This window comes from Bombus vosnesenskii, unplaced genomic scaffold (genome assembly GCF_011952255.1).
Source record: "Bombus vosnesenskii isolate JDL3184/JDL3185 unplaced genomic scaffold, Bvos_JDL3184-5_v1.1 scf7180000016270, whole genome shotgun sequence".
In the NCBI taxonomy this organism is placed as follows: Eukaryota; Metazoa; Arthropoda; class Insecta; order Hymenoptera; family Apidae; genus Bombus; species Bombus vosnesenskii.
In genome coordinates, this window is record NW_022884339.1 from 37,681 (window position 1) to 64,142 (window position 26,462).

At 36.2% G+C, this 26,462-nt stretch overlaps 3 protein-coding genes, 1 long non-coding RNA gene and 1 pseudogene across 8 annotated transcripts in view; 3 read left to right on the forward strand and 2 right to left on the reverse strand.

The window, feature by feature from the left end:
* Positions 1 to 16,538, forward strand: part of LOC117242216 (titin homolog) — a 46,063-nt gene extending 29,525 nt beyond the window's left edge. For 4 of the 5 annotated variants that reach the window (XM_033508709.1, XM_033508705.1, XM_033508707.1 and 1 more), the window contains 21 exons: positions 914 to 1,082; positions 1,157 to 1,202; positions 1,356 to 1,491; positions 2,167 to 2,323; positions 2,586 to 2,714; positions 3,197 to 3,544; positions 3,771 to 3,942; positions 4,454 to 4,607; positions 4,740 to 4,866; positions 5,305 to 5,505; positions 5,935 to 6,104; positions 6,217 to 7,155; positions 8,305 to 8,467; positions 11,115 to 11,456; positions 12,008 to 12,302; positions 12,393 to 12,534; positions 12,783 to 12,982; positions 13,055 to 13,207; positions 13,848 to 13,971; positions 14,757 to 15,906; positions 16,025 to 16,538. In XM_033508709.1, coding sequence (XP_033364600.1) covers positions 914 to 1,082; positions 1,157 to 1,202; positions 1,356 to 1,491; positions 2,167 to 2,323; positions 2,586 to 2,714; positions 3,197 to 3,544; positions 3,771 to 3,942; positions 4,454 to 4,607; positions 4,740 to 4,866; positions 5,305 to 5,505; positions 5,935 to 6,104; positions 6,217 to 7,155; positions 8,305 to 8,467; positions 11,115 to 11,456; positions 12,008 to 12,302; positions 12,393 to 12,534; positions 12,783 to 12,982; positions 13,055 to 13,207; positions 13,848 to 13,971; positions 14,757 to 15,906; positions 16,025 to 16,257 — 5,550 coding nt within the window. In that variant the 3' untranslated portion in view covers positions 16,258 to 16,538. The remainder of the gene's footprint in view (positions 1 to 913; positions 1,083 to 1,156; positions 1,203 to 1,355; positions 1,492 to 2,166; positions 2,324 to 2,585; positions 2,715 to 3,196; positions 3,545 to 3,770; positions 3,943 to 4,453; positions 4,608 to 4,739; positions 4,867 to 5,304; positions 5,506 to 5,934; positions 6,105 to 6,216; positions 7,156 to 8,304; positions 8,468 to 11,114; positions 11,457 to 12,007; positions 12,303 to 12,392; positions 12,535 to 12,782; positions 12,983 to 13,054; positions 13,208 to 13,847; positions 13,972 to 14,756; positions 15,907 to 16,024) is intronic. The other variant, XM_033508710.1, reaches the window with a different exon arrangement.
* LOC117242218 lies at positions 2,319 to 9,591 on the reverse strand. The gene is made up of 3 exons (XR_004495203.1): positions 8,703 to 9,591; positions 2,515 to 3,964; positions 2,319 to 2,430 (listed from the first exon to the last, which is right to left on the reverse strand). It is a non-coding gene; the product is annotated as an uncharacterized LOC117242218 (long non-coding RNA).
* A 423-nt stretch (positions 16,539 to 16,961) lies between the features above and the next one.
* On the reverse strand, positions 16,962 to 19,979 carry LOC117242217 (esterase FE4-like). The gene is made up of 8 exons (XM_033508711.1): positions 19,777 to 19,979; positions 19,015 to 19,303; positions 18,657 to 18,842; positions 18,240 to 18,445; positions 17,988 to 18,144; positions 17,561 to 17,887; positions 17,330 to 17,474; positions 16,962 to 17,255 (listed from the first exon to the last, which is right to left on the reverse strand). Exons 1-8 carry the CDS (start codon positions 19,909 to 19,911, stop codon positions 17,120 to 17,122), a joined length of 1,581 nt encoding a protein of 526 aa, XP_033364602.1. The 5' UTR covers positions 19,912 to 19,979; the 3' UTR covers positions 16,962 to 17,119.
* A 2,644-nt stretch (positions 19,980 to 22,623) lies between these two features.
* LOC117242219 (chitinase-3-like protein 1) lies at positions 22,624 to 25,250 on the forward strand. The gene is given in 7 exon segments (XM_033508712.1): positions 22,624 to 22,757; positions 23,005 to 23,075; positions 23,343 to 23,406; positions 23,582 to 24,243; positions 24,346 to 24,635; positions 24,721 to 24,879; positions 24,881 to 25,250. Coding segments are annotated over 5 exon segments (1,416 nt in total). The 5' UTR covers positions 22,624 to 22,757; positions 23,005 to 23,075; the 3' UTR covers positions 25,122 to 25,250.
* A 328-nt stretch (positions 25,251 to 25,578) lies between these two features.
* Positions 25,579 to 26,222, forward strand: LOC117242220 (annotated as a pseudogene).
* The last annotated feature ends 240 nt before the right edge of the window (positions 26,223 to 26,462 follow it).

A 26,462-nucleotide genomic window follows, 5' to 3' on the forward strand; every position in this document is an offset into this window, starting at 1 on the left:
TGTCGGTATTCAGGTCGAGGTTGTACTTCGAGGTTGTACTTCGAGATCAGCTCTCATTAACAGGGTAAAGTTCCTTTGGACTTAAAACTTCGTGGCGTTTCTCTTTTCTTCTTCTATGACTCTTCCAGCACGAGTTTGCGTTGGATATTTATACACGCACTCAGATTACGTGTTATCGAAGTCAGCAATAAAAGTTGCGTTTAGTAGCGTGAGATTTCAGAGTGCGTGTGGATAAGAGCAACGAATACATATTCAAGTTCTTGATGGCGCTATTCAAATGCCCTCGAACGTAAAGAAAATATCAGAACGTTATTTAGCCATCTAATCCGTTTACTGTAAACGTTGCTTCGTTTGTGAAGAAGAAATTAATATTTTTACATAGACTGATCAATTTGTGATTCGTTGTGAACCTTGTAAAGAAATACATAATATACACGGTTCATACAACTTGAGTTTCTATCCTATCTATGATCTCCATCTATGATACAAATAAGAGCAGTTCGTGTTCAGATAAGTAGATTCAGTCGGCAACAATCAGACACTGAACTTTCGCTCCATTAAATGGGGCTCTACTGTATTTCAAATTCCATGTTCTACATTCTCCAGCGAATCGCTAAATTATTCAGACTTAATCGAGAATGTAAGAAAGATTTGTGAAATATATAGAACTTTTCAATACCATGTAACTAGGACCTTTTCATATTTTTTATTTAGAAATGCACGGTTAATCTTTTAGCATTTTGTTAGCTGAAAATCTCAACTATATAAAAAGTTCTTTATGTTATCTTATTATACTTCATACATTTTTGTCAAATTCTTAATTGTATCAATAATTTCGTGAGCCACTCTCTGTTTCCAACTTCTTCAACGTTTCTCAATTTATATTTTGTTTCCAATTTTCATTCTTTTACAGCCTGATTACTACAGGGACGCAGCCCACTTCCGGCTGGTCGGCGAAGGACCTCAGTATCGACTGGAGATACCGTACGCGAAACTCGACTTTACGGGAACGTATTCCGTAATAGCGCGGAACTGCCATGGGGAGGCCAAAGCCGTGATTTCTTTGCAGATCTACGCGAAAGGTAACGTTTAGCATTCGAAAGAAGCATGGACGATTTGCTTAGACGAAAGGATAATACATGTATCATGCTTTCAGGTCAAGGCAAAGAGGAGAAAATGAAGAAATCAGGGGTCACACACGGGTAAGTGGTACATATCTAGATTACTGCGTAGATAAATCCTGTTACATGACGCGACACGTGGCAAGTTCCGCCACGTTTTATAAAACAACGGCTAATATTGACTAATATCTTGATCGTATTTACTAAATGACGCTTGTGAATTTTAATTGGCAGAAAGGTGCTGACTTTGCCGATAGTTACGAGGGAGCTGCGAGATCTGAGATGCTGCGACGGCGACGCTGTTACCCTTGAATGCAAAGTACACGCTACTCCCGAGGCGCCATTGGTGCGTTGGGAACGTGGGGGGAAGGTAAATATTAATTGCTAACTAAAAAACATTTTCATATCTGATTATGTATAATCTGTATGTATAATGTAAAACGAAAATTAAACTCTATAATACATATATATAAATGTAGTATAATATAGTATAATAGTTAAATTTTCATATACATCCGTATTTTTATGGATATTTTTATGCAATTCAAGAAATAGAATCTAAATAGAAATTTATGCCATCGTGTAAATTTGAAATTCATATAATTTTACTTCAAAGATACATTTTGTATGTTTTCATATATATTATACTACACACTTTATAATTTTATACATTTTTGTATATTTGAATTTCCCATAATTGCATAAACATTTGCGGTCTAGTAATAACTTTCCGCATACCACATTATACCATTATACATATACGAAATTAGAGATATTCTATGTATCATATTATGTCATTCCATACGAATTTAGAAATATTCTATATGTTTCATATATTGTTATTCCCTGTGTTAGAATTATATAGCCCATCCGAGATAGTGTATTATATATGTGTTAATATCCCATTATACTGTATGAACTAATACTATAATAATAATAATATTAAAATACATATATACAGAAAAATAAAGAAACTACGAGTTCATATAAGATTATATCGCCTCTGTAATGATAATTCTTACTTGCTTGTAATATTCACATTCAGATTCTACAAATGGGTGGCGATTTCTCCGCTGACTTTGATGGAGAAACCGCGCGTCTGAGCATCCAACATGTTTATCCGGAAGACGAGGGCGAATATACATGCGTGGCATATAACGACCTTGGAAAAGCATTCACGTCAGCCTGCCTAATAGTGGATGGTAATTTCGTGTTTAATTCACGATCGTTTAATAAGGCAATATGGAAACGTCAAGTGATACAAATACGTAAAACCTTCGGTTTAAGTGTTATTCAATTACCACTGTATCTGCAAAGTAAATCGTGTCTCGAGTACAGCCAGATTCTGATTTTATTGAAGTTTCTCGCGATAAGAAACACGTTTGCTACCTACGTTCTTGAAATACGTGTCAGAAATATGGAAAGCTGCCTGTTTGTAAGTCATTTTGTTTAAATACGTTTCAGTGCCTGAAGGGAAAGAGAATGTTTTGAGCCAAAGATTGACGAGGCCCGCAGGACTTCTATCGGCCGGATCGACGCCGAGATCGACGCCACGCTCAACACCGATCAGGAGTTTGTCTCCTGCAGTTTCGCGTAAGCGTAACAAGAATAGATCGTGTGAAATAATAATAATAAATTACTAATATAATAAAACAATAAACTTTCGCAAAGATTTAACTCGTAATTGGTAAAATGAAGTTTGTCAGATTCCTGTAATTTTTATTTTCACGATAACTTGTCGAGTGTTGTACACACAAGTACGTATAATTTAACTAAAATAGTTACATAAGGGTAGTTTAAATAAAGTAATAACTATAATCCCATAATACTAACCTTTTTTTATTATTTTATGTATCCATGTTTGTCCTTTCAATTATTTATTCTCATCGTAGCAATTACGGGTTAATTTAATTTCCATAAATATATCTGACCTAATAACAAAATTTACGTTGACTCGATTAAACGATGGTAACCAAACTCTTGCGTTGAATGCTGGAAAAGAAAAGGTTTACGTCGCTTGTACCAATCAACTTTTTAAATTGGAAGAGAAATATGACAAAATGGAACAATTACAGATGGTCGAGAATTAAGGTCTCCACAGCTTCTTCCACGAAGTAGGTCGATGTCAAGACGGCCAAAGATCAGTCCACCGAAATTTTACGCAGTTCCGCACAATCGCGTGGTCGAGGAAGGGGAAACCGTGCGATTCCAATGTGCTGTAGTTGGCCACCCGTCACCATGGGTGAAATGGGACAAAAATGGCATAATTGCTACGCCAACCGCTAGAATCTCGATAAAAGAAAGAGACGACGTAAAGATACTGGAAATCGTCGAAGTGACCCAAGAAGACGCAGGACTGTACAGAGTGATCGTGGAGAATGATTATGGTCGTATCGAAGCCAGTGCCCGCCTGGAAATAATTAGTATGTAAATTGAGATTATACTTTATCGTATTCATTAAATTACGGTAAACTTGCTGATATGACATTATCGGGTAAATTGGCAATTTTCTATTCAAATATATCGTAACTACATAGTTAATTTAAATTACAAGAAAAATTTGCATTTCCTTCTTACACAAACATTCGAAAAACTGAATAGGATTACCTGTTATTTCATTCTTACAATTTTGATAATTTGTTCAAAAAGATCGTCAATTACTTGGGTCGGTTGCCAGAACAATCAGAACTAGGAGCGCATCGCCTAGAACGTATCCGTCATTTAGCCGAAGCCTCTTAGACACAACTAGCAGAATAAACGGAAGATTATATCTCGATTGCGGTATTAGAGGAACGCCTAGTCTAACACCAACGTGGTTCAGGTAAAACAAAGAAAGTTCCCTTCTGAAACATTATTACATAATCATTTTTGTGAAAGACTTCCCAATACACAATTATGTTTGAACAATTGCCATTTCTTTACACGTACAGACTTTTTGACTTTTTTTCTGTGATTTATCTATTTCTGATTCGTTTAGATTTAGAGATGCATTTTAGTCTTTCACGCGTGTTTCATGTAACAAATAACGTAGTCATAAATCTCGGAGTGTCTAAAAGATCTTACGACGATGGCCAAACACCTAACGATTTTTGCATCGAGCTCGAATCCTGTAGAACTTTTCACAGAATTTATTACACTTTACCTATGTAGAATAAGACTTCCTTTGTTCCTGTTTCAAAGACAAATCGCGTCGACGGTGTAACGGAAGAGAGCTTACAAAGTTTCATAGTTCATAGCATAGTTCGTGGCATAGTTTCTATGTTGTGTTTACGTATCTAGTTTGTAATCACGATTTATTCAAAGCATAAAGTATCAAAGGATCAAATTTCTAGGAATGGACGCCCGTTGGAACGATCGATTCGAGTAAAAAGGTACTTCGACGGAACAACTGCGAAAGTCGAAATTTTGAAAGTGAAAGCGAGCGACGCGGGTGAGTACACCTGCGTGGCAACGAACGTCCTTGGTTCTACAAAGAATTCTTGCCAGGTAAATAATCTTAGATATATGCTAACCACGTGGCATAGACAACATGCTTCTGCATTCTATTCGTTTCCCAACGCGACATTACCGTCTTGCAATGCGAAATAATTATTTTCGTAATTGTTTCTTCGATAACAGGTGACCGTTCTTGATTCTCATAATCCGTCTACGTGCGACAAAGATCCGCCGAAATTCTTACAGTCTCTTCCAGAAGAATCGATCGTCATGGAAGGTCACTGTTACGAACTACAGACGAGACTTGCGGGTATAGTAAACATAAAAATAATGTTAGCTCAACGAACAATATAAGTTAGCACTTATCTCAAACTATTGTATAATTTTTGGTGTTTTTAATCTTTTGTTACGAGCTTCTCCTGAAGCCAAACTAAGCAACTCCATGTTTTTGTAAATTTCTTTTCATTTCCTGACTGCATATGATTAACGCTCAATTTCTCAAAAAAAGAATTATTTGTTTCTATAAGTTTATTTATCGCTAGGAGATATCGTAAATAATCGTAAACTCCAAACTAAATTAGTATCGTGAGTTTTCTCTATTTCTCAATTTATGGAGTCGATCAGTGCCACTTCTGAGCAACTACATCTCCCGTGAATTCTTTCGACTTTTAAGGGATGAAATCAATTGCGTCAATTAATATAAATGGTTGATTATATAATTCAACGAGCATTAAATCATGTTTTTCAGGTACACCGCCTTTTTCGGTGACTTGGTTAAAGGATGGTCGTGAGATACCTGACAACGATTACCATAAATACGTCATATATGGTGACGGTGGCGTCGCACTAAGATTATCCAATGTTTGTCCACAAGATGCTGGCGAGTATACTTGCCTCGTTCGCAATAATTTCGGAGAGGTGTCTAGCAACGGCCTGTTTGCTGTTCAAGGTACATTTTTATCAATAAAATTTATTTTTAGAAAAATGTTAACTTTCCACACTTACAGACAAGATATCTTAAAACTATACCGTGAATTTTTGTCCAAATTTATATTTTTGAAAAGATATTTAAAAAAGTAAAAATTCGTTTGAAAATTGTTTTACCTATCGAGTATACAAAGCACTATAATTTGGATGTTTTACATATTTTTTCATATTGTGCGTAGTTTTGCACTTTCAAATTTCCTATAAACAGATAAAATGACGCGATTCATGCAGTACTTTAGACCCATGTCTCGTCCTTTTCATTAATCTTTTCATATTTAACATTTGATACTCCTTTGATACTTTTCTATACGTTTCCTTTAAAGTTTCACCTATGTAACAATTTATAATCTCGATACGAAGGTGTTAAAAAATATTTTACTTTGTGCACAAGATTACAAAGGTATTCCGAAATTGGCGCCGCAGTTCACGAAAACACCTGTGTCGGTCATTACACCGAAAGGTGAGACTGCCTGTTTCTGTGCTCGGGTGCAATGTGGAAAACCCATGGAAATCACGTGGACGATCAATGGAAAGGACATCAGAGAAAATTCAAGGTGCAAGGTGGGTCAACTCGTCTAATTTAAGAAACTTCGTTTATCAGTTTTGTAATTTGTTAATTTCATTCGCTATTAATTTCTCATTTATAATATCATATTTCTGGTTTTACATTTAGGTTGAAAGAGACGATAACGTTAGCATTCTTAGGATACACGATGTACAACCGCGAGATATCGGTGAGATTCGATGCACCGCATCCGTGACTGGTAAAGGACCGTCGATTAGTTGCACAGCAGAACTACGATTCCAGCGAACGGTACAGAATTTCGAAGAATCGAGACGTCACGATACACTGGAAATTAACAACGAAAAGCCACCAAAAGCTGTTAATTGTAGCCGTAACAATTCTCTGCGAAAGACAAGAAAAGACGTTCTCTCTTCCTCTCGAAATCAATTACACGAGTCTCCTATGCGAATCAGATCATCCTCGTTGCCTCTCAGATCTACTTCAAGTCCTAAACAACTGTCTCCTGCACCCGCGAGGAAGAATATTCTTCAAAGTCCGTTACTCGATACCAGGAAAACACTGGCGACCAACAAAACGAATAAAAGGATAGTTCGCGGCTCGAAAAAGTTGGAACGTGAAGTTACTCAACAAGTGCGCTACAAATCTAATGAACACAGGATTTCGTCGTCTTCAGACGAGGAACAAACAAGGGATATTTGTAAAGAAAAATCTTCTGAAGTATCGAACGAAAAGATATCAAAATTAGTTGAAAACAAAGAAGAATGTATAACGAGTTCAACAGAGGTTTCTGATCCGTATAAGACTGGTAACAATGCGAAACAAATTCAAGATAACTATAATAAACACGATAATACACCTATAATATGCATGGAAAGCGTTCTGCAAGAGTTGGAGGAGGATTCGATTGTAAAGAAGGAAGAAATCGTGGCGAAAGAGGAGGAGAAAGTTACTATTAGGTCGGAGGAATTCGTGGCTGCCAGTATCGTAAAGGTACCGGCTGACGTCACAGTTTTCCGAGGAAACAGAGTAGTCCTCAGGGTCACGTATCGAGGTCATCCGGAACCAGTCGTCAAGTGGCTACGAGCAGTGAGTATCATTTATATCTTCCGTCAGATTCTCCCGTCAAAACGTCAAACTTTGTTTAATGTAGTTCGAGAACAAAATACAAGAAGTTTTTTGTCCTCCGTGTGATTAAAGACGCTACTGTTACGAAACAAGAGAATCTCTGTTCGTGCGATATCGTTCGTCAATTAAGTGAAATCAGTATATTGTGACTCCCGGAACGAAGTATTTGGATACTAATACGAAAGAATTTGAACAGCTTGTTATAAAGATCTTTCATGAGTGTGTCAAGTGTGGTATAAACGAAAAATTTTGAAATTTTATTGGCATTAAAGTGAGATACGACTGAGGTATATTCGTCAAGTATGAACGAAATCCGAAGATGTATCCAAAAGTTCGAAAATTGCAAACGTAAATTCACAGAACTCGCAAAAGCATATAAATTATCGATGATGTTATATTGTTATCGATATTATATTAATAAATTTCAATGTATTTAGCGAGATAACGTTGATTATTCGTTAATTATATGCTCAGAGACAAACATTCTACGAAATTTATGTTCAATATGTAGTCATGTGTATACGATAAACATGATTATGATAGTCTTATCTCATTATTAGACTTTGGACACACAGTGTTTTCACACATTAACGGGAATATTATTAAATGTGCTAGAAATGCACATACAATAAAAAAGTACACGACACAATTAAAACAAAGTATTTGTTACGACGTCAAGAAGATAACAAAATTTCTATTTAGTCTTTGTTTCTTTACTTGTGCATAAAAGTATGAATTTCCGCAACTGATTACAATACTGATTACAATAAAGTTTCGCTATATCTACGCAAATTTTCTGTAGTAGACATCCGAATACTTCCATGAGTCACTATATATTCAAAACACGATATTAATATCAAGCTCAAATTTACCTTAACAAGGCCTAATTGTACGTTAATAAAAATTGCATCTTCAATGCCGTATTTAACTTCGTGTAATCATGTACAATCGCTTGCGGTTATGTAGATATAGTAACTTACGAATTCATATATAGTAGTGTCATAGTTATATAGATGCATGGGAATCGTTCATAAGCACCTATCAGTCAGTTGTAATCGTCCATCTCTGGTCGCGTTCAATCAAGCGCTTAATCGAGAATTTTGATTAAAGGGTCGAGAGTTGACTGCAAACAAAAAGACTGCTATTACCTACGGCGGTGGAGTGTCTTGCTTAATATCGGACGATGTGACCGCTGACAATGCCGGGAAATACGAAGTGTCCGTGGAAAATAAACTGGGAAAGGACCGACGGTGTTTCAGCGTTGCTGTTGAAGGTACGTACGTGACAAAGAAATATTAACACTTTACCGACCATCAATAGCCGATTTATCGGTTTTTTGTCTCCGACGCTTACCAACCGATAGCCTATTAATCGGCTTTTTGTCACCGACAATTTTTTTCATTATTTGAGCAGTAATTTGTTATTCAGTACTAAGGTACCCTGCTCAGTTGCGTCAGTTGCGTTGCTTTGTAAGTTTGCACAGTTTTATGCCAATTTAAAAAACTTACCGATCGTGATGAACGAAAAGAATGGTATTGGAGAGTCTAAACCGGAACAGAGCCGGCGCCAGGGAGAATCTGCGCCTGAGCTGCCGGTCGGACGCGCGTATACTTTTGAACCGCTAGCGGTCAGTAAAGTGTTAAAATTGACCAACGAACATTGTTACCTATGTACGAACGATGAGATACAAGCTGTTGTAAAAAAAATTACGTTGGCATTACGTAAATGTAGCCTCAAATAGAGATGGAACACTTGTTCAAATTACGTACATAGACAAGAGCCACAAACACTAGAAGACGATTTGTATTTACAAAGCTTTGAAGCGAGCGGTGTTACATCACTCGTTTAAATTCCCGATATCTTATACTGCAATAAACGCCCGTTAATATGTGTGCGCATAGCATAAAAGTAAGTATACAACAATACGAACCAGTGTTTTCGTTTGCGAACTCTATGAAACTAAGAATAGTTTATGCTATCAGCACTAGTAAGAGCAAGAAATCCTACCTGTCCACTAGATAGAAGGAAATAGTTACTTCTTTGGAGCGAGTGCATTAAGCGGAAACGTTTTTACCGACGCGATCAAACTGTTGTAGAACATTGCTAATTAATACGTGAAAGTACGTGACTCAGTGAGACAAAAATTTAGAAAATTCATCGAAGTATGAGAAATCGTAGAAATCCTCGACTGAATTAACCTAATTATACCAAAACAGTTGTCTCGACTAATTTCAGAGTTTGTCTCTTGCGAAAGTGTTAAAAATTCGTAAAAGTTTAAGCAGACAAGTAATCTTAGAATCACTGCACGGAATTCACTATTTCCACTGATTTCCGAACCTGTCGCATTTCTTGAAAAAATATACGAATGCAGAAACAGAAGGCGAGAAATCTTAAGAAATTTCGATTAAATTTAATTAATTACCTCCATCAATTTCCAAGCTTACCATGTTTCATAGACATGAAAGAGACAAATAATTCTCTGATCTTTTTTATTTTTCACTAAGTTAGAAGGCTATAGCTTTAGCTTTAGAAAACACGTAAAACCGATAGAAGTAAAAAAGACGAGAAGTCGTAAGAACTTTCGACTGAATTAAATCAACGATTTCGATTAATTTCTATCGCATTTCCTGGTGTCTTCAAACGCAATTTAGAACGAAACATCCATTGTTCCACGTGCGTAAGCGCGTGTCACACGGTCCAGTTCCGCTTCTTATGTACAAGGCAGACGACAGTCTCACGTGACGTGTCGCGCAATAATTCCTTCTTCCCTCGTTTCTTCTTCCATCCCCACCATTTGCTTCGTCTACTCTTCCTCTTTCCTTGAGATCACGATGAAACGAACCAGTGCTGAAAAAGTGCGTGCGCGTCATGGCAGCGTTGTGCAAGAGGAGAGGAGTTGTGTAGAATAATTCGCGACGCCGAGAACATAAAGAAATTTTTCACGTCACACTTTCGCCCAATATTTTAAACAATTTCCAAAATTTATTAACAGTGTTTTCTTTGTCGAGTGATCGCGAGGAAAAGGACGACACTCGAAGAGCAATGGGTAATGGCGAATTATTTACTACTAATTGTCAAGCGAGTGAACGTATTGCAAAATGTTGTATGAAATTGTCATAATAAACGAGTGTCAGTGCATGTAGTGTAAAGACGACACTTTAAAGCGTGCAACTTTGTGGTAAAGTTCTTTCATAAATCTTGTGAAAACGAATAATTCATGTTTACAAAGTACAATATATGTAGATACACAGATTGATGACTTTTTGGTTTCAAGACATTTTGATTCCATATGATTATTAATGAGACCCATTCGAGGAAAAACAGTTTAAGCGGTTCTTGTTTATAATTTCAAATGGACTGTTGAACATGACGTCCTTGAAACATTCTTTGACGGCGAATGAGTTTGAAAAAACTAGCCGACTTAAAAATAAATGATACACAGGCAACACGTGTTCTGATTGTCAGTTACTTTCAACAAACCGTTATACCGAAGGCTCTACTTACAAGTTTCTAATATTTAAAGTAAAAATTATAAAATATAAAACTAAGTACAGACACTACACAATAGTATAGTATAGCATAGTACAGTATAGGTACTATACAATAGATGTATGCAGTAACGGATAAACAAAAGTTTAAAACTGATATATAGCGGATTTTAATAACTTTTGTTCTATAAATTTTTCACTATATTCGTAATAGTTATTTATTTTTTGACATGGATTATATTTATTCGTTGCTTTTATTAAATGTAAGTCCATTTTGTAAAATTATGTACTGTCTCTTAAATATTTTATAAACATTACAAACATTTATATCATAACCCGTAACTTATGGACGACAGTGTACATCCATTGTCCACTAAAACAAAATACTACAATTTCACAAAAATTGTAAAGGTTCGCAAATCTTTTTCATAGGTCCACCAGACCCGCCAGCGAGTGTTCCAAACATATGCTGTTCTACAGGGGCAACGACCATTAATTGGCGATCGTCTCCCTACGATGGTGGTTGCACGGTTACCGGTTATACCGTGGAAATGAACCGTGCCGATGAAAACACTTGGTTGACGATCGCAGAATCCTGTCTTTCGTTGAGTCTCACGCTACCTGCTGTTGGAACAGACACCGTGATACCTGGTGAAAGATATCGTTTCCGCGTAAGAGCTGAAAACATACATGGGGTTAGCGAACCTGGAGAGGAATCTGAATTTGTTCGAATTCCGAAACAAGGGGAAACGTGTTTGCAAGACGACGAAGACGGTAAATATGTAGTTATAAAAGATGATAGTACATATACAGTCGAGGAGAAAAATAAATAGGCAGATATAATCAAGTAGACAGGAAGTTGGTATTATGGAAGTTTAATAAAACTACACAGTACTAAGTTTTATTTATTATATCCTTATAGTACACAGATTATTTAGTAAATAATTCAATTTAATACTTACATGTTTATGTAAAGAAGCTGCAGTTAACGCAATTTCGTTGATATTTATTTTCACTACCTGTCCACTTATCTTTGTCTCTGACTACATTTTGCAAACTTGTTGCAGCTCACAAGTTATTTAAATTTCAATCACGCTCTCGCTTTGACATAAAAATATTTTAACAAAATCTCTATGAAAAGATTGAGACGAAAAACCACGCATATCAATAACGATTATTTTACTTTTTCCTCGGGCTTATGAAATTTGACAATGATAAAGAAATACGAGTGAGCTGAGAAACGATTCAAAGTACACAGCAGCATTTCAAATATTAAGTATTTTGTATGTAACGGAGAAAATCCATGAAACATTTGACATTTCCAGAATTCAAGCCACCGTTCGAAGCTCGAATAGTGGAAATGGAAGATGGGCAATTGTTTAATCATCGATACGAGATATTGGAGGAATTGGGCAAAGGTCGATACGGAACTGTACGGAGGGTGGTGGAGAAATCTTCAGGTACGAGCTTCGCGGCAAAATTTGTCAGGACCATCAAAACGAAGGATCGAGAGCAAGTTCGAGAGGAAATTAGAATCATGAACATGCTGCGACATCCAAAACTCCTCCTTTTGGCGGCTGCTTTCGAGAGTCCTCGAGAAATCACGATGGTTACGGAATAGTAAGCTTCCATATTAAAATAAAAAATATATTTATCCGTTTATAGAAACGTTAAAAAATAATTTGATTCGTAAAACGTTATATTCCTTAGTATTTCTGGTGGCGAACTTTTCGAGAGAGTTGTTGCTGACGATTTTACCCTGACCGAAAGAGACAGTATACTGTTCATGAAACAAATTTGCGAGGGTGTCGAATATATGCATCAGAATAAAGTGGTGCACTTGGACCTGAAGGTAAGGAAAGGTGTCATTTGTTTAGTTGAAACCTTGAACATTGATATAGATTTTACTGTTTTAAAATTATTTAAAAATTATTACTATATTACCCTAAATTATATTAATTACATTAAGTATAAGTAATTTAATAATTATGCTACCCCACAGAATTGTTTGAACTGCTGTAACGCAAATTATTATTCAAATTATTATTATAAAATTATTTTATTAATTTTCTTTAATTAATACAAATGAATTTCTTGCAGCCGGAGAACATAATGTGTCGAACACGAACTTCCCATCAAATAAAACTCATCGATTTTGGTCTAGCACAGACACTCAAACCAGACACACCGATCAGAGTCCTTTTCGGCACACCAGAATTCATTCCACCAGAAATAATAAGTTACGAACCGATCGGTACCGAATCGGACATGTGGAGCGTCGGTGTAATCTGTTACGTTCTGTAAGCGATTAAAATACGTAATTGCGCTCTTTACAAGTTTATTATATAAATAACAACGTCGTAAATGCTCAGCTTAACCGGTTTATCACCATTCATGGGCGACAATGACGCCGAGACCTTCGCCAACATTACTCGGGCTGACTACGACTTGGAAGATGAGGCCTTCGATGCGATTTCCAACGACGCTAAGGACTTCATTAGCAGCCTGCTTGTCAAACGAAAGGAGTACGCGTTTGATAAATATACTAGCTACAGTCTTTATACTGTACAATTAGTTTTTTTAATTGGCGTGAAATACTTCGCGTTAGAGGAAAGATAAATTCTTCAATATTCATTTGTTTCTATACTTTCCTAAACTAATTTTTTCTACGCAACTTGGGCATACTCGTCGTTGCATATAATGTGACAGCGAAGGAGAATATGTAAATTTTCGGAAAAAAACTACAAGTAAATTATGAAACCAAATTCGACAATGATTTACGATTGAATCTACCGTGCAAATGTATAGATACTACGGTGTAAAGGTTGAAAATTATTCCTATGTTGCTTACGTTAGAATATTACAAGTGAAAATTACGAATGGAAATTTCGAACAAGGCTCTGAAATGCATTTAACATATTTTAGGAAAAAACAGTTTTTATGTTACGCATTAAGCTTTTACGTCCATAAGTTTCAAATATCTGACGTGCTTTTTGTATTTGATATTATTTACATCATCTTCTAACGAAATATCTGCAATCTGTATGTACTAAAACGATTGACAAGGATTGTAGAATCATACTTTACTACTGATTCAACTGTGTCCAAAATGTTCTATAAATTCTTAATCGAGGTTTCTATGTAATTAATTTATTATATTTATAGATCGCGAATGTCGGCGAGGCAATGTTTGGAACATGCTTGGATGGCGCAACACGCGGAAGCCATGAGTAGGATAGCTTTGCCGACAGAAAAGCTGAAGAAATTCATCGTACGAAGGAAGTGGCAGGTAAGAATTAATAACTCGATACTCGTTACTTTACATATTTTTCACATCGTCCGTCATTGTGATAGATTGCAATGTTTTGAGCTTGTTTAAAAACGATAAGTAATTTACGATTTACGGTAAGTAATTTGATACTAATATCTGAAACAACTGTTGCAAATTGTCCCGAGTAAAACAGTATTGTATCTTTTCAAAGAGTAAAGACGAATATAGTTTTTTCTAAAACTGTGAAATTGATGTATCGAGAAATTCTTTTACGCACAGTTGATGCACTCATAACAAAAACGTTCCTTGTAAAATTCTCCGACTTTTCAGATAACGATACATTCCAGTAGTCGAAAAGAAAATCCATAACGTGGTCGAATTAATATTATAAAGATTGATTAATATCTTAATTTATGGTCGAATGAAAGCTAATAAATTCAATAGAAACAACGTTTGTTACGAGATCCATAAATTTATGATTACGATTCAGCGATACATTTACAGCAATTGTGTAATATGATGAATATCTTGCTAGAAAAGGAAAAAACAAGTTTATCAAACCGAAATGGAAGATACTAGAGTATCCTTTTGCTCTCCTGGAAAAAGACAAACCTGGACGAGGATCGGTTTCGTTATGAGCAATTCGATTAAATCATTCTAATTATGCGACCCTTTTTCATTCGAAAAAGAATTATTTTGTTTTTATCAAAACTAATCACAAAAATTCGATACCGTAGTTGCCACTAATCTAAGCATGGATTTGATCGTGTTGCGTGTGTGTGCGCTTCTGTTTGTTACGATAGAAAACAGGAAATGCCATTCGTGCACTGGGAAGGATGGCGATACTTTCAGCGAACAGCAGACGAAGTCCGACAGCGACCGCAGAATCCTCGCCAACCTCGGATCCCATTGAATCACCACGAACGATCGATTTTGACGTTTCATCGAACGAACAAAAATCACGTGACATTGACGATGCGATAGAAAAGAACAACGGGAGCACGAACGAGCTAGATACTCTAGAAAGGAACCTGTATTCGTTCTGTTATAAGACAAAGATGAACATCTCGCCAGAGGAAACGTTAGACCCGTCTCAAAAGGAAGTAACAGGCGTATCGTCGGACCTTGAGTCGTCATTGAAAAATGAACCGACGACGGATCACGCGGGATCGTGTTCTCAGGGAAATGGATCCGGAGGGACCCGAGAAACTGATACAGTTGAGGAAACTGAGGGCCAGAACGAAGTTCAGTCAGAGGAACTGCTTCCTATGGAGAGAATCGAAGAGGAAACTGAAATCGTGACGCGATGTCAGGTCGAGGAGCGCACCTTGATAACCGAAGAAATTTCGATTTTAACGAGTGTAACCGTGGAAGGAAAAAGTTTGATCGACTTCAATGACAAATCGCAATCTTATCAGGATTTACTTTGGGACGAGGTTACTACAAAATCAACGATCAATGATGAGATTAATTCTCCGGAATTAGTGACTTCAGAATGCAAACAAGACTCGACTTGGAACGTGGAAGAAAAGACGATCAGTGAGGATACATTTATGGAAATAGACAAGGAATTGAAGCAGAAGACGGACCGAGAATCGAGTGTAAACTCGCAGAAGTCGCGTCGGGTTTTCAGAGGCGACTCGCGAGATTCTGGGATCGGAGATTGTATTTCCAATTTATCCGCGTCTTCGCAACAAGTGAACGAACTGGGTATTTCGTCGATTAAAGAAGAAGAGGCGGACAACGAAAATAATAGCGACAACCTTAAAAACGTGTTACAAAAGGTGGAGCAATTTGAAAGTCGTAGGACATCGCTCGAGGAAATCAACGAAATGTCAGACGCAGGAAACATTGAAGTTTCGGACCCAAAGAAACATACCAAAGGAAGTATCGAGGTAGCTACACTGAGTGGTGTGACTAAAGCTTCGCGTGAAATTAATCGACAGCATGAAGGTGTGTTCAATAAATAATTTTCGTTCTCCTCTTTTTTAACTAATCGAATTCTAACGAGTAACAAGTATTTTTCGATAAATGATTTTGCTACAACATTTATGAATTGATATGTTTTTAGTGCCCGACGAAATTGAGGACCCAAGGCTACTAATCGGAAGAATTCGTAGCAAGTTCGTTCCGACCGGAAACGTGAGTCGTACCGCCAAATTATTCGAGAAAGAGGCAGCAGAATCGAAATCACCGACGAACGTACCGCACGTGTCGCAACGTACAAATCCTGTGGTCACTATGACGCCAGGAAAACCACACAACGAGAGGATACAAAAAGCTTTCGCCTTTTGGAATAAATAAGCCGTGAACGAGTGCATATGAGTCATCATCGATATCATTCGGAGAATAACCGGTATTTTTCGATAAATTGACGAATATTTTAAAAATCGTTTGACTGAAACTCTATGGGTTATTACACCTAAAAGTGTTATTTTCGAGTTTTAAAAGAGTCACGGATGAATAGAATTATTAATAATATATAAGTTGTTTTTTAAACATCGAAACGTGCGTTGTGTTATTACACAAACAATAATTTAATCATACACCAAACCTCGTTAATAATGACGAAAATGAAAAAAAAAGAGAAAGGGTAAAAACTGGAACTTTATCAACGCGATAGTGACGAGTTGAAGTTTAGTCTGAAACAATTCTAATCGCAAGAAAAGAAAAACATATTTATTTATTTAACGACAAGTTTCTTATCAGCCCCACGTAGCCTGAGATGAATATTTATAGCATAGGTACAACATATTTACAATTTATTTCATTGCCATTCTTTATCTCTTCTTCTTCATCGAAATTGCACTGAAAAACATTTCGGCGCATTGAAATCACGAATAAGACTTGATCCTTGACATTTACATTTTCTGTTGTGTAGATATCTTCGATGATTTCGAGAGTTTTGATTTCGAGATACTCGCAAATTTATTGCAAACGAGAAAGAAAGATGCGTTTGCATGGTCGATGCGTGTAAATAGCTGTCAGTAACATTTTACAAGCGTAGAAAATATGTAATGTATTTATTACTTCCTTTGCACCCTTTGCTTTCTTACAAACGTAAGAAAGCGATTACATGTATTATTATAAATTACATGTGAATAAAAAGAAATAAAAATTCTCCCAAAATTAATTTTCGTCCCACGCAAAAAAAGATTGATACAGTCTACTTAAAGGATAAAAGATGTGGTGAAATAGGCAGCAACTGTAACTCGTCGTCAATTTTCAAATAACACAGATCTTCCTTCGTTGCAGGCTTCCAATCAACGTTGACAAACTCATCTTTGACCGAGGTAGGATTCCTATATTAAACGTATACGATATATAAATTCTAAAATTCGGATTCATGCTTTTCGAAATCAGGTTGAAAATTTACCCAGTTATAGCAAAATTGGTCCACATTCTAGTCATTCTTTCTAACGTAATCCTGTCCTTCGTACCAATCGCTGGTGGATCAGGATGTTCAGTTTTACATTTGGGTAAGTATAGCAAATACGCGACATCGTCGGTATGAGACGCTCCTGCGGTATAAGAGCAAATATCGTGTTTGATAGTTGTGTACATAATCTGATAATTATGCGGCAATGGATCTAAAAATTAAAGTTACCAGAAATCTGTCGTGTTACCAGAAGATCCGTCGGGGTTTTCTCATTGCCAACGTATGAAAATACACAGAGATAACTAGGCGCGGTCGTTCTTTTCACGCGATCCTCTAGCAACAACATCGCGGGAATGCCGAAATTAATAAGACTGAGTAATTTTGAAAATTCGGTTAAATTATCCACGCTGATCGGTTTTCCATCGAAGTATTGATTTTTTACCAACGCGAACAGTTTTTCCATTTCTGCATCCCCTAATTTCTTCAATAATCCCAAATTTTTCACGTGACCATAGAGATACTGGTTGAAAGCATTTATTAATTTTCCGCTCTTATCTGAGAAACACGAAAATCGCACAGTATCATTGTTCGTGTAATAAACAATTATCTTTAATATCTTCCTCTTTTTTTCTTTTAAATTTTTTACTATACTCACCTTTTATGATCATCAAATATTCGTGTGCCGTGTAACTGATTATCACGGGCACATCTGCTTCTTTCGTAATTAATTGTTCGATCGGTTCTGGTAAAACAGGATTCTCTGCCACTTCGTCACTGTTGAGTCTAAAAGGTAGGATACTGGCCTTCTCTCTCTACAATACAAAATGACGAGTTCAAATTCTTTGTTTGTTCTAATCTCCAATTTTTGATTATAATTAACGAAGTATGTTAAAAGAAAAGTCGTTGCCTCCGGAGATAAAAGTGAAATTTGGGCTTTTACGATGTCCTCGGCAGGCACTGTTCGTAAAAATTCAAAAACTTCGACAGGATCATTAGAATCTTTGCCAAGAAGCGAGGCAAGTTTAAAACCGCCTTCAGAACCATTTTCAATCTCAGAATTTGCCCAAGGACACGTCAATGTACCACTCTGCAAAATCGCTTTGTGAAACAGTCCTAAAAATCGACATAGAACTAACAGGATTAACAAATCTTTTCGAAACCTCGATATATCTCGATAAATCACAAAACATTTCGGTGCATTGAAATCACGAATAAGACTTGATCTTTGACATTTACATTTTCTGTTGTGTAGATATCTTCGATGATTTCGAGAGTTTAGATTTCGATTAATTTTATGAAGAACGTAGTCAAAATCACGTTTTACCTTTCGCCCGAGGCGATACGAGTAAGGAATGTACCAAAGTTGCTCCAGCGCTAACTCCGAAAATCGTAACGTTATTGGAATCTCCGCCAAAGTTGGCGATATTTTTCTTGACCCACTCTAGAGCTGCGATTAAATCTTTTAAGCCTAGATTTCCTGGCGCGATTCGGTGACCCAAATTTAAAAATCCTTGAAATTTAAAAAACTGAATAATTCTAGAGCTTTTCTGTTTATTCGTAAAGTAAACATTTTGTTTCTAAATTGCATGCACAATCTCTTTTTTGGTATTTTGCGAATGTATGCATATATGATGTTGACAGAAATAAGCATGTTTTTACCGTAAAACTGAACCAAAACTAACCGAATGCGCCAAGCCTGTAGTTAGCCGAGACAACTACAACATCTTTGGCGAGTAAATAGTCGGGCCTCGATTCGTGAAAACTCGAATTGCCTAGTATGAATGCTCCTCCATGAACCCAGAACATAACAGGCTTCGATTGATCGAGAGAATTCGTGTAAACATTCAAATAAAGACAATCTTCGTTGCCAATAACATCGAAAGGCGGATTTTCTTCCAACTGTGGGCACATGTATTTCGTGTCTTTGGATGTATCCAAGATACCAGTCCATGATGCAGGTGGTTGAGGATCCTATTTTTGTAAGAAAAAAAAGAACACTTGGATGAAAAATAAATACAACATTACATGACTCACTACTTTAACTATCTGTACAAATCATTCGTATTAATCAGATTCTATTAAACGGTACTTTAAACTTGCTGTAACGTTAGGTAATTTCTTCAAGTTGTTTCCAATGGTAAATAATTATTCCGAATAGCTTGAACAAAATGTAATAAAATAATTTCGATTCCACAATTTTTCGATTTCGCGTAAACGATATAATTATGGGAATTGAGTTCATACTCGAAAACCGAGAATCATGAAATAGGAATAGTAGGAGACTACGGTACCATTTTTAACATAGGCGACTACAAAAAGATTGGAATTTCAACTCCGCTAGTACATATTTCTTACAATTCTTACATATTAGAATTGCTACAAGATGATATTTGACATGGCGTGATAAAGTTGAAATAAGTCGAGAACAAGTACAAGAAACGTACCCTAAATCTAAGATTTCCGATAGGAGGAGCGGCGAAAGGTATCCCTCTGAAGGCGATATATGACAATCCTAGGCCACTTTTCAATACTGCGCCTTCCAATTTTCCTTCCTTCACAGTTACTAACGGTTTGCCCATTGTTCACAAAGTTCTTGCCAACTTGATACTGCCATACCTTTTTGCGTACAAAACCGTGTATACTCATAGCGATATGAATACTATCCAATTCTTACTGTCACATCTATTAGTATTATCAGACAAATCGTTAAAGGTATAAATTTCAAAAGACAATAATTTACGTTACAAAACTTATAAATATGCAGTCTAAATATTATGTAGTTTTCGTGTCTAGATATACAGAATATATTATTGTTATCAACGGTACTACATACTATTACGATTACTATATTTATAAGTAAGTGGCCAAATGTTAGAATTTAATCTCGAAATTAAGATTAATAATCTGTGGAAGACACAATGTTTGCGTTGAAATAATATTATGTGATATTTATTAAACAAAAATTACAGGAAATATAAGTGAGCGTTGTGGAACGTTGACAATTGGCCAGTTATTCTTAGATTGACTGACTTAGTGACCCATGGCCCCTGAAGAGATTTTGAACCCCACTCTCTATGCAGTAATGAGTGTGACCTGTGTAGACGTCTGTGTGGCGGCATGTGCCACGGAACCTTCCAGAAGCTTTGCGATACAAAACGTGCCCAATGTGCCATCCATATCCTTACGCTTCTTCCGCCAAATTTTCGGAAGAACATGCACGCACCAGCCGCCATGGTACATCTAACGAACGAACGCTAGCGGAGATATCGCAGGGCAACGAAGGGAAGAATCCGTTCGATCGATCACCTCATCTGTATGCGATTATTATCGTTGTATTCCAACACTAAAGAATACATATAGTCTGGAATATGTATAGTATGAATAGTATGGAATATAAAATTACATTTTTGGTAAACGCTAAAATATGGATAACATGGTCGTTCGTCTACACTGACGATTGTACAAAAAATGTTAGAGTATAGGAGATCCTTGGGACCCGCTATCCTACGACGCAGTACCGCAGAGGATTTCACGTATGGCACCCTCGAGTATTTTGCCCTTATCTTCTTAGAACCAAGAGTGACGAAAGTCAGACAACCGCTGCGAGCGTTCAAGGCTCGCGTTTGCTTATATTTGTACGAAACATTGTTCCTATCGTCGATGATTAGCAAAAATCGTGTGCGAGGACACAAAACACGAAGCAAATAGCAACTTCTGTTTTCGTTTTCCTTATCTTCTATACGATAAGTTTTACAAACTAGAAGTTAAAATATCTACTACGACAAACTATTAGTTTGTCTACGTAAGTGGGTTAATAATTTTCTATAGAGAATCTCGAGTTGCATCGATTAACGTTCCTAAAAAAATATATCATTTCATTTAAAAAACAAATCACATGACTAGTAATTAAAACTGAAAACTAGTGACACCAACATATATATGTCTCCTTCTTCGAAGCTGTTCAACTTTTATCCGAAAAACTTGCCGATATAATTAACAGCAGTGAAAATATTTCAGTTCCTAAAAAATATATCATTTTATTTAAAAAACAAATCACATGACTAGTAATTGAAACTGAAAACTAGTGACACCAACATATATATCTCCTTCTTCGAAGCTGTTCAACTTTTATCCGAAAAACTTACCGATATAATTAACAGCATTGAAAATATTTCAGCTTAAAGTCTCGAGTAACTCGCCCTGTATACTTTGCTGTCCTTGTATCGGATATTTTTCTAAAAACTATCGCCTGACAGTGACATTAGCGTTGGCATAACGTTTGATTTAGAAATAATGGAGGATTTAAAAATTCCTCGGAAGCAACTGATAAAAGTAATGCGATACCAGGAAATATATCGCGTTCAAAGCAATTGTTCTCACGATATTATATGTATACATATATCTGTAAATGTAATACAGTAAAATCTCATTAACTCGAACCTCTGTAATTCGAAAACATCTATAAGACAAAACTTTTGTTCATTCTCTTCCGCTTCGCTGTAAAAGCTTCTGCAAATCTATACAATATAAAGATAGAAGAATATAGAAATATAATCTCCCTCTAGCTCGAATCATTTCCTGCACGTGTAGATGCGTTGTTTTACCTCTGTAACTTGGATTCAGAGAAGCTCGACCTCTTCGAGTCGAGGTTCACCCACATAAGTTACGGTTTTATCATCGCTGCATCTGGAACTCGAAGTATCGTGCCATTATATGTCTCCTATGCAAACTGAATGTGTTTCGTCAGCAAAATAAAAAGCAAATTACGCGCCTCTGCGTCTTTGAATATGTGTAAATCGAAAAATATAATCCATGTATAATAAGGTCTCCGTATGTCGAGATCTCGTTCGTCAAAAATCTCACTTACTGGAAAACTTCGATAAGTCGAAACCTCCACAACTGGAAAATTTCAAATGTTCCCGTGAGATTCGAGTTACCAAAATTTTACAGTATTTATAATTGTCATATCGTCGATTTAAAATTTATTGAACACCTTTCAGACAACTTTATCGTAATGTTTTCGTTCGTACGAAAGATTGTCATATTTAACATAGTCAAACATCTGGTGATTTGTAGCGATTGATAAGCTGTGGATCGATAGTGGATATTAAAGGAAAAAAGTAAACACGATAATGATTCATTTTCGTGGCACACCCTGATTGTAACTGAGTCCCGATGAGCGATTGATGGATGGCATAATGTTTAATTCAGTTATCAACTAGCGGGCTGGTTTGAAGTTTACTATATAAAAGTCTGAATCAAGATATCTGAGAAAAAATTGTTAGTCGATACCTAATACGCGATAAATGCGTTTAAGATACTTGTCGGAGTTAGTTGATATATCAAGTCCCTTACGCTTTGTGAACTGTGACATACCGATACCGGCTGCGACAAGTGCAAGTTGAGCTCTGCAACTTTGAAACAGGTAACGTTTATTTAACAATTCCTATTTATTTAACTTTGTTTTATATTTAATATTTATGTAGCGTCGTATGTGACAGTGGATAAAAGTTCTGTTTTACTATGTTAGTTTTTACTGTGTTTGGTAAATTTTATCGCGAAATATATATTCACGCTTGAAAATTTCTTTCGTTCAGCAATGTTGTCTATTTTTAATACTTTTCACATTGCGTTATTCATTTTATGCGTTCTAGTATTATTTTTTATTTCAGTTTTATAGCAAGCAAGTGAAGACGCCGTTTGTCGCTATTTGTCTTACATACACACCTGTGTCAATTTAAAGGTAAAAGTACATTCGAAATATAAACGTGACGTTTAACGCTAGATTTATTCGAACTTCTCTTCGAAAGAACTCTTTCCTGTATTTTATTTTCACAATTATAGCTAGTACTCGTACAACGATATGTGCGATCTTGTTAAAATCGATAACAATTTAATTAATCAATTTAAAAACATTAACGCGATATATCGAATTAAGCTCTCCGTTATTTGCATTTCCATCGATGAAATTTCTATCGTTAATAGTTAACAAAAATTGCTTATTTATCAGATGTTGAAGGCGCTGTTCCTGATTGCTTTTATGGCGTATGCCACTGCGAACAACACGACTGATAGTAAGTATGAAATACATAATTACTGATAAAACTAACGATCAATAAATTTCTGTTTAAGCCTCGTTATCGGTATCGTTAAATAATCCCGTAACCCTCGATATATTCTGTTCTATTGAATTGCAATAATAAACAGCTTAAGTTATAGTAATAATGATAATCCGTTTCCGATAATCAGAGAAAATCATTTGCTACTATGGTAGCTGGTCAGCCTATCGTCCTGGACTTGGAAGATTCGAACCAACCGATATAGATCCCACTCTATGCACTCATATAATCTATACCTTCATTGGTATCTCTGAGAATGGCAACATCAGAATATTGGATAAGTGGATGGATCTACCAAACGGTAGAGATGGTTATGGAAAATTCACCAGACTTCGTCAACTGAATCCAGAAATGAAAGCTTTGATAGCGATAGGTGGTTGGAACGAAGGTTCCTCCAAATATTCCAAGGTTTTCGCGAATCCTATAAAACGCGCGCGATTCATCCGGAGCGTGATTACATTTCTGCAGATGTACGATTTCGACGGTTTCGACATCGACTGGGAATATCCGAACCAACGTGGCGGCAATCCATTCGACATACAGAACTATGTCACGTTGTTGAAGGAGATGAGAGAAGAATTCGACAAATATGATTACATCCTCAGCGTGGCGGTGGGTGCTGTTGAAAACTCAGCTTCTAAATCTTATGATATTCCACAAATGGTGCAATATCCTCACTTAATTAATTTGATGGCGTACGACTTGAATGGACCGTGGAACGATTTCGCAGCGATTAACGCTCCTCTATATTCGTCCTCGCAGGAATCTGGCAAACAAGCTAAGCTCAACATGGTAAAATTGCATTCTCGGTTATCTTCAAATTTTATTCGAGTTTGGTATCAAACGAAATATTCGATATATCGATTCTGATGTATGGGAACATTTACGTTTTAGCACCGGTCTGTTGAATATTGGCTCGAACAAGGTGCACCACCTGAGAAACTCGTTGTTGGTATTCCTGCTTACGGTAGATCCTTCACCTTGGCGAGTCCCTCGAAAAATGACATAGGTTCTAAAACCATCGGTCCTGGAAAAGCTGGTCCTTACACGCGAGAAGCTGGTATGCTTGGTTACAACGAGATCTGCGAATATATTCAACGGGGATGGACGGTACAACGCGAACCTGAACAACGTGTACCTTATGCTTTCAAGGGCAACCAATGGGTTGGATACGATGATACTATGTGAGTATTCGCTGTTACGTGAACGTAAAAAGAGAGATAAAAGATATAGAAATAAGAATGTAAAGTAATATGTCTATGTTGCTAGATCTGTCGAAGAGAAGGCCAAGTACGTCATGTCTAAGGGACTTGGTGGTATGATGATGTGGAGCATCGAAACCGATGACTTCAATGGTGTATGTGGTGATAAGTATCCGCTTCTACGCACCATAAATAAGGTGTTGAGAGGATATATTCCAACATCGCGTGATCGAAACTAAACCATCAACGCTATCGTCATCGGATTCTGCATGCACGCAGGAACACTATGTTCGAGATCCAAAAGATCGTTCAATATTTTACTATTATCGACACGTACACAACAAATATCTGGTAAATACATTTCATTGCATTTCTAGAATTGTATTTGATAAAACGTTCAGTGGTTGCAATTATAGATATGAGATGCAGTGTTCCTGGTTGTTAGATCGATGCGAAGATATAAAATAAGATATGCGTTACATTAAACGAGATAATGTATTTTGTAACGGAACGTAATATTTTAAATACAGTTCTAAACATGCTGTAATAAATGATTATTTCAAAAAACGACTATAAATGATTATAAAATAAAACTAATATCAGCTGTCATCATTACCAGTTATTACCATTAGCATTATCACTTATCATAGCTATATTGTCATGGCATGTATTTCCTCTAATAAAATTATATTAACATATACATATCCATATACAATTCTTTCATGAGCAATAACATCACATAGAATTGGAGAATAAAGTTGAGAATTAGGAGAGCATGAATATTCTTCCTGTGTACAAACTTGGGCGAAAATAATAATTATGAAACTCATTTAATAATAATCGATCGATCTCGAGCCGTTTGTATAGTGCAATTAAAAGCAAAAGGCACTTGTAGTTTGAATTCGATTGAAATAGGAATTGACGTTCCCTGGAATTGCTTCAACCTCGAGTATCGCAATACGAATTACAACAACCCATTTTGTTACTCGCCATAGTAAGTATGTATTCGATAATACGTCGATACCACCGAATTTCAAGAATATCTATCTAACAACGTTGTGTTTGATGACGGAAATGCAGCTTTCCAATTTTTCTCAATGTTTTCCTGCAATATTCTCCTATCCCAAAAAAGATTATTTGTGAATATCAAAATAGTAATATTGATACCTCGTGTTGACTAAAATAAGACTGTCTTCATTTCAATAATATTCTGTTAATTACTGTTATGCATTCTACTTGTGTAGGAAGAGTTTCCTGGAGTTGACACTAAAGTAAAAATAAACTGTGATGGTCATGTAGCACAGATTTATGGTATGTGTCAAGCTATTTTTAAGGCTTTCGTGGCATATTATCAGAAATGTAAGCATTGAAAAATTCAATAGTAGATACACATATGTATATAAATACATTATTATTATTATTTACATGAAATATTTCTGTGTAGATATCGATGTAACAAAGAAATAGAAAGTAAGAGCTACTGTCATTCGGTATGGCCGTACACTTATAGTTGCTGATCTAAAACGTTGTGAAGCAAAAAAATTTGGTGGTCCTGATGTCAATTTTTGATGGTAGATTCCTTTCGAATCGTTAAAAAGCATCAATAGCCCGTTAGCCTGTTTCGTGTGAAACCTGAATTTTCATTTCTTGTTTCTCTCTTTCTTTTTAAGAAGATATTCTTTTTTGAAGAAGATATTCTTTTTAAAAAGATATTCTTGTTTGCTGATTAACGAAGAGAGTGTAAAAGAATTTTATCTTGTTGTATGGCGAAATTGTGCAATGAGTGCCATTTTATAACTCTTAACTGTA

Bases quoted from the DNA above. Each gene is read 5' to 3' on its own strand.
- LOC117242217 (XM_033508711.1), bottom strand. From the start codon at position 19,911: ATGGGCAAACCGTTAGTAACTGTGAAGGAAGGAAAATTGGAAGGCGCA. The intron at 18,446-18,656 runs GTAAAACGTGAT...GTCGATTTTTAG, and splicing joins CGTATCGCCTCGGGCGAAAG to GACTGTTTCACAAAGCGATT. The intron at 17,888-17,987 runs GTGAGTATAGTA...CGTGTTTCTCAG, and splicing joins ATATTTGATGATCATAAAAG to ATAAGAGCGGAAAATTAATA.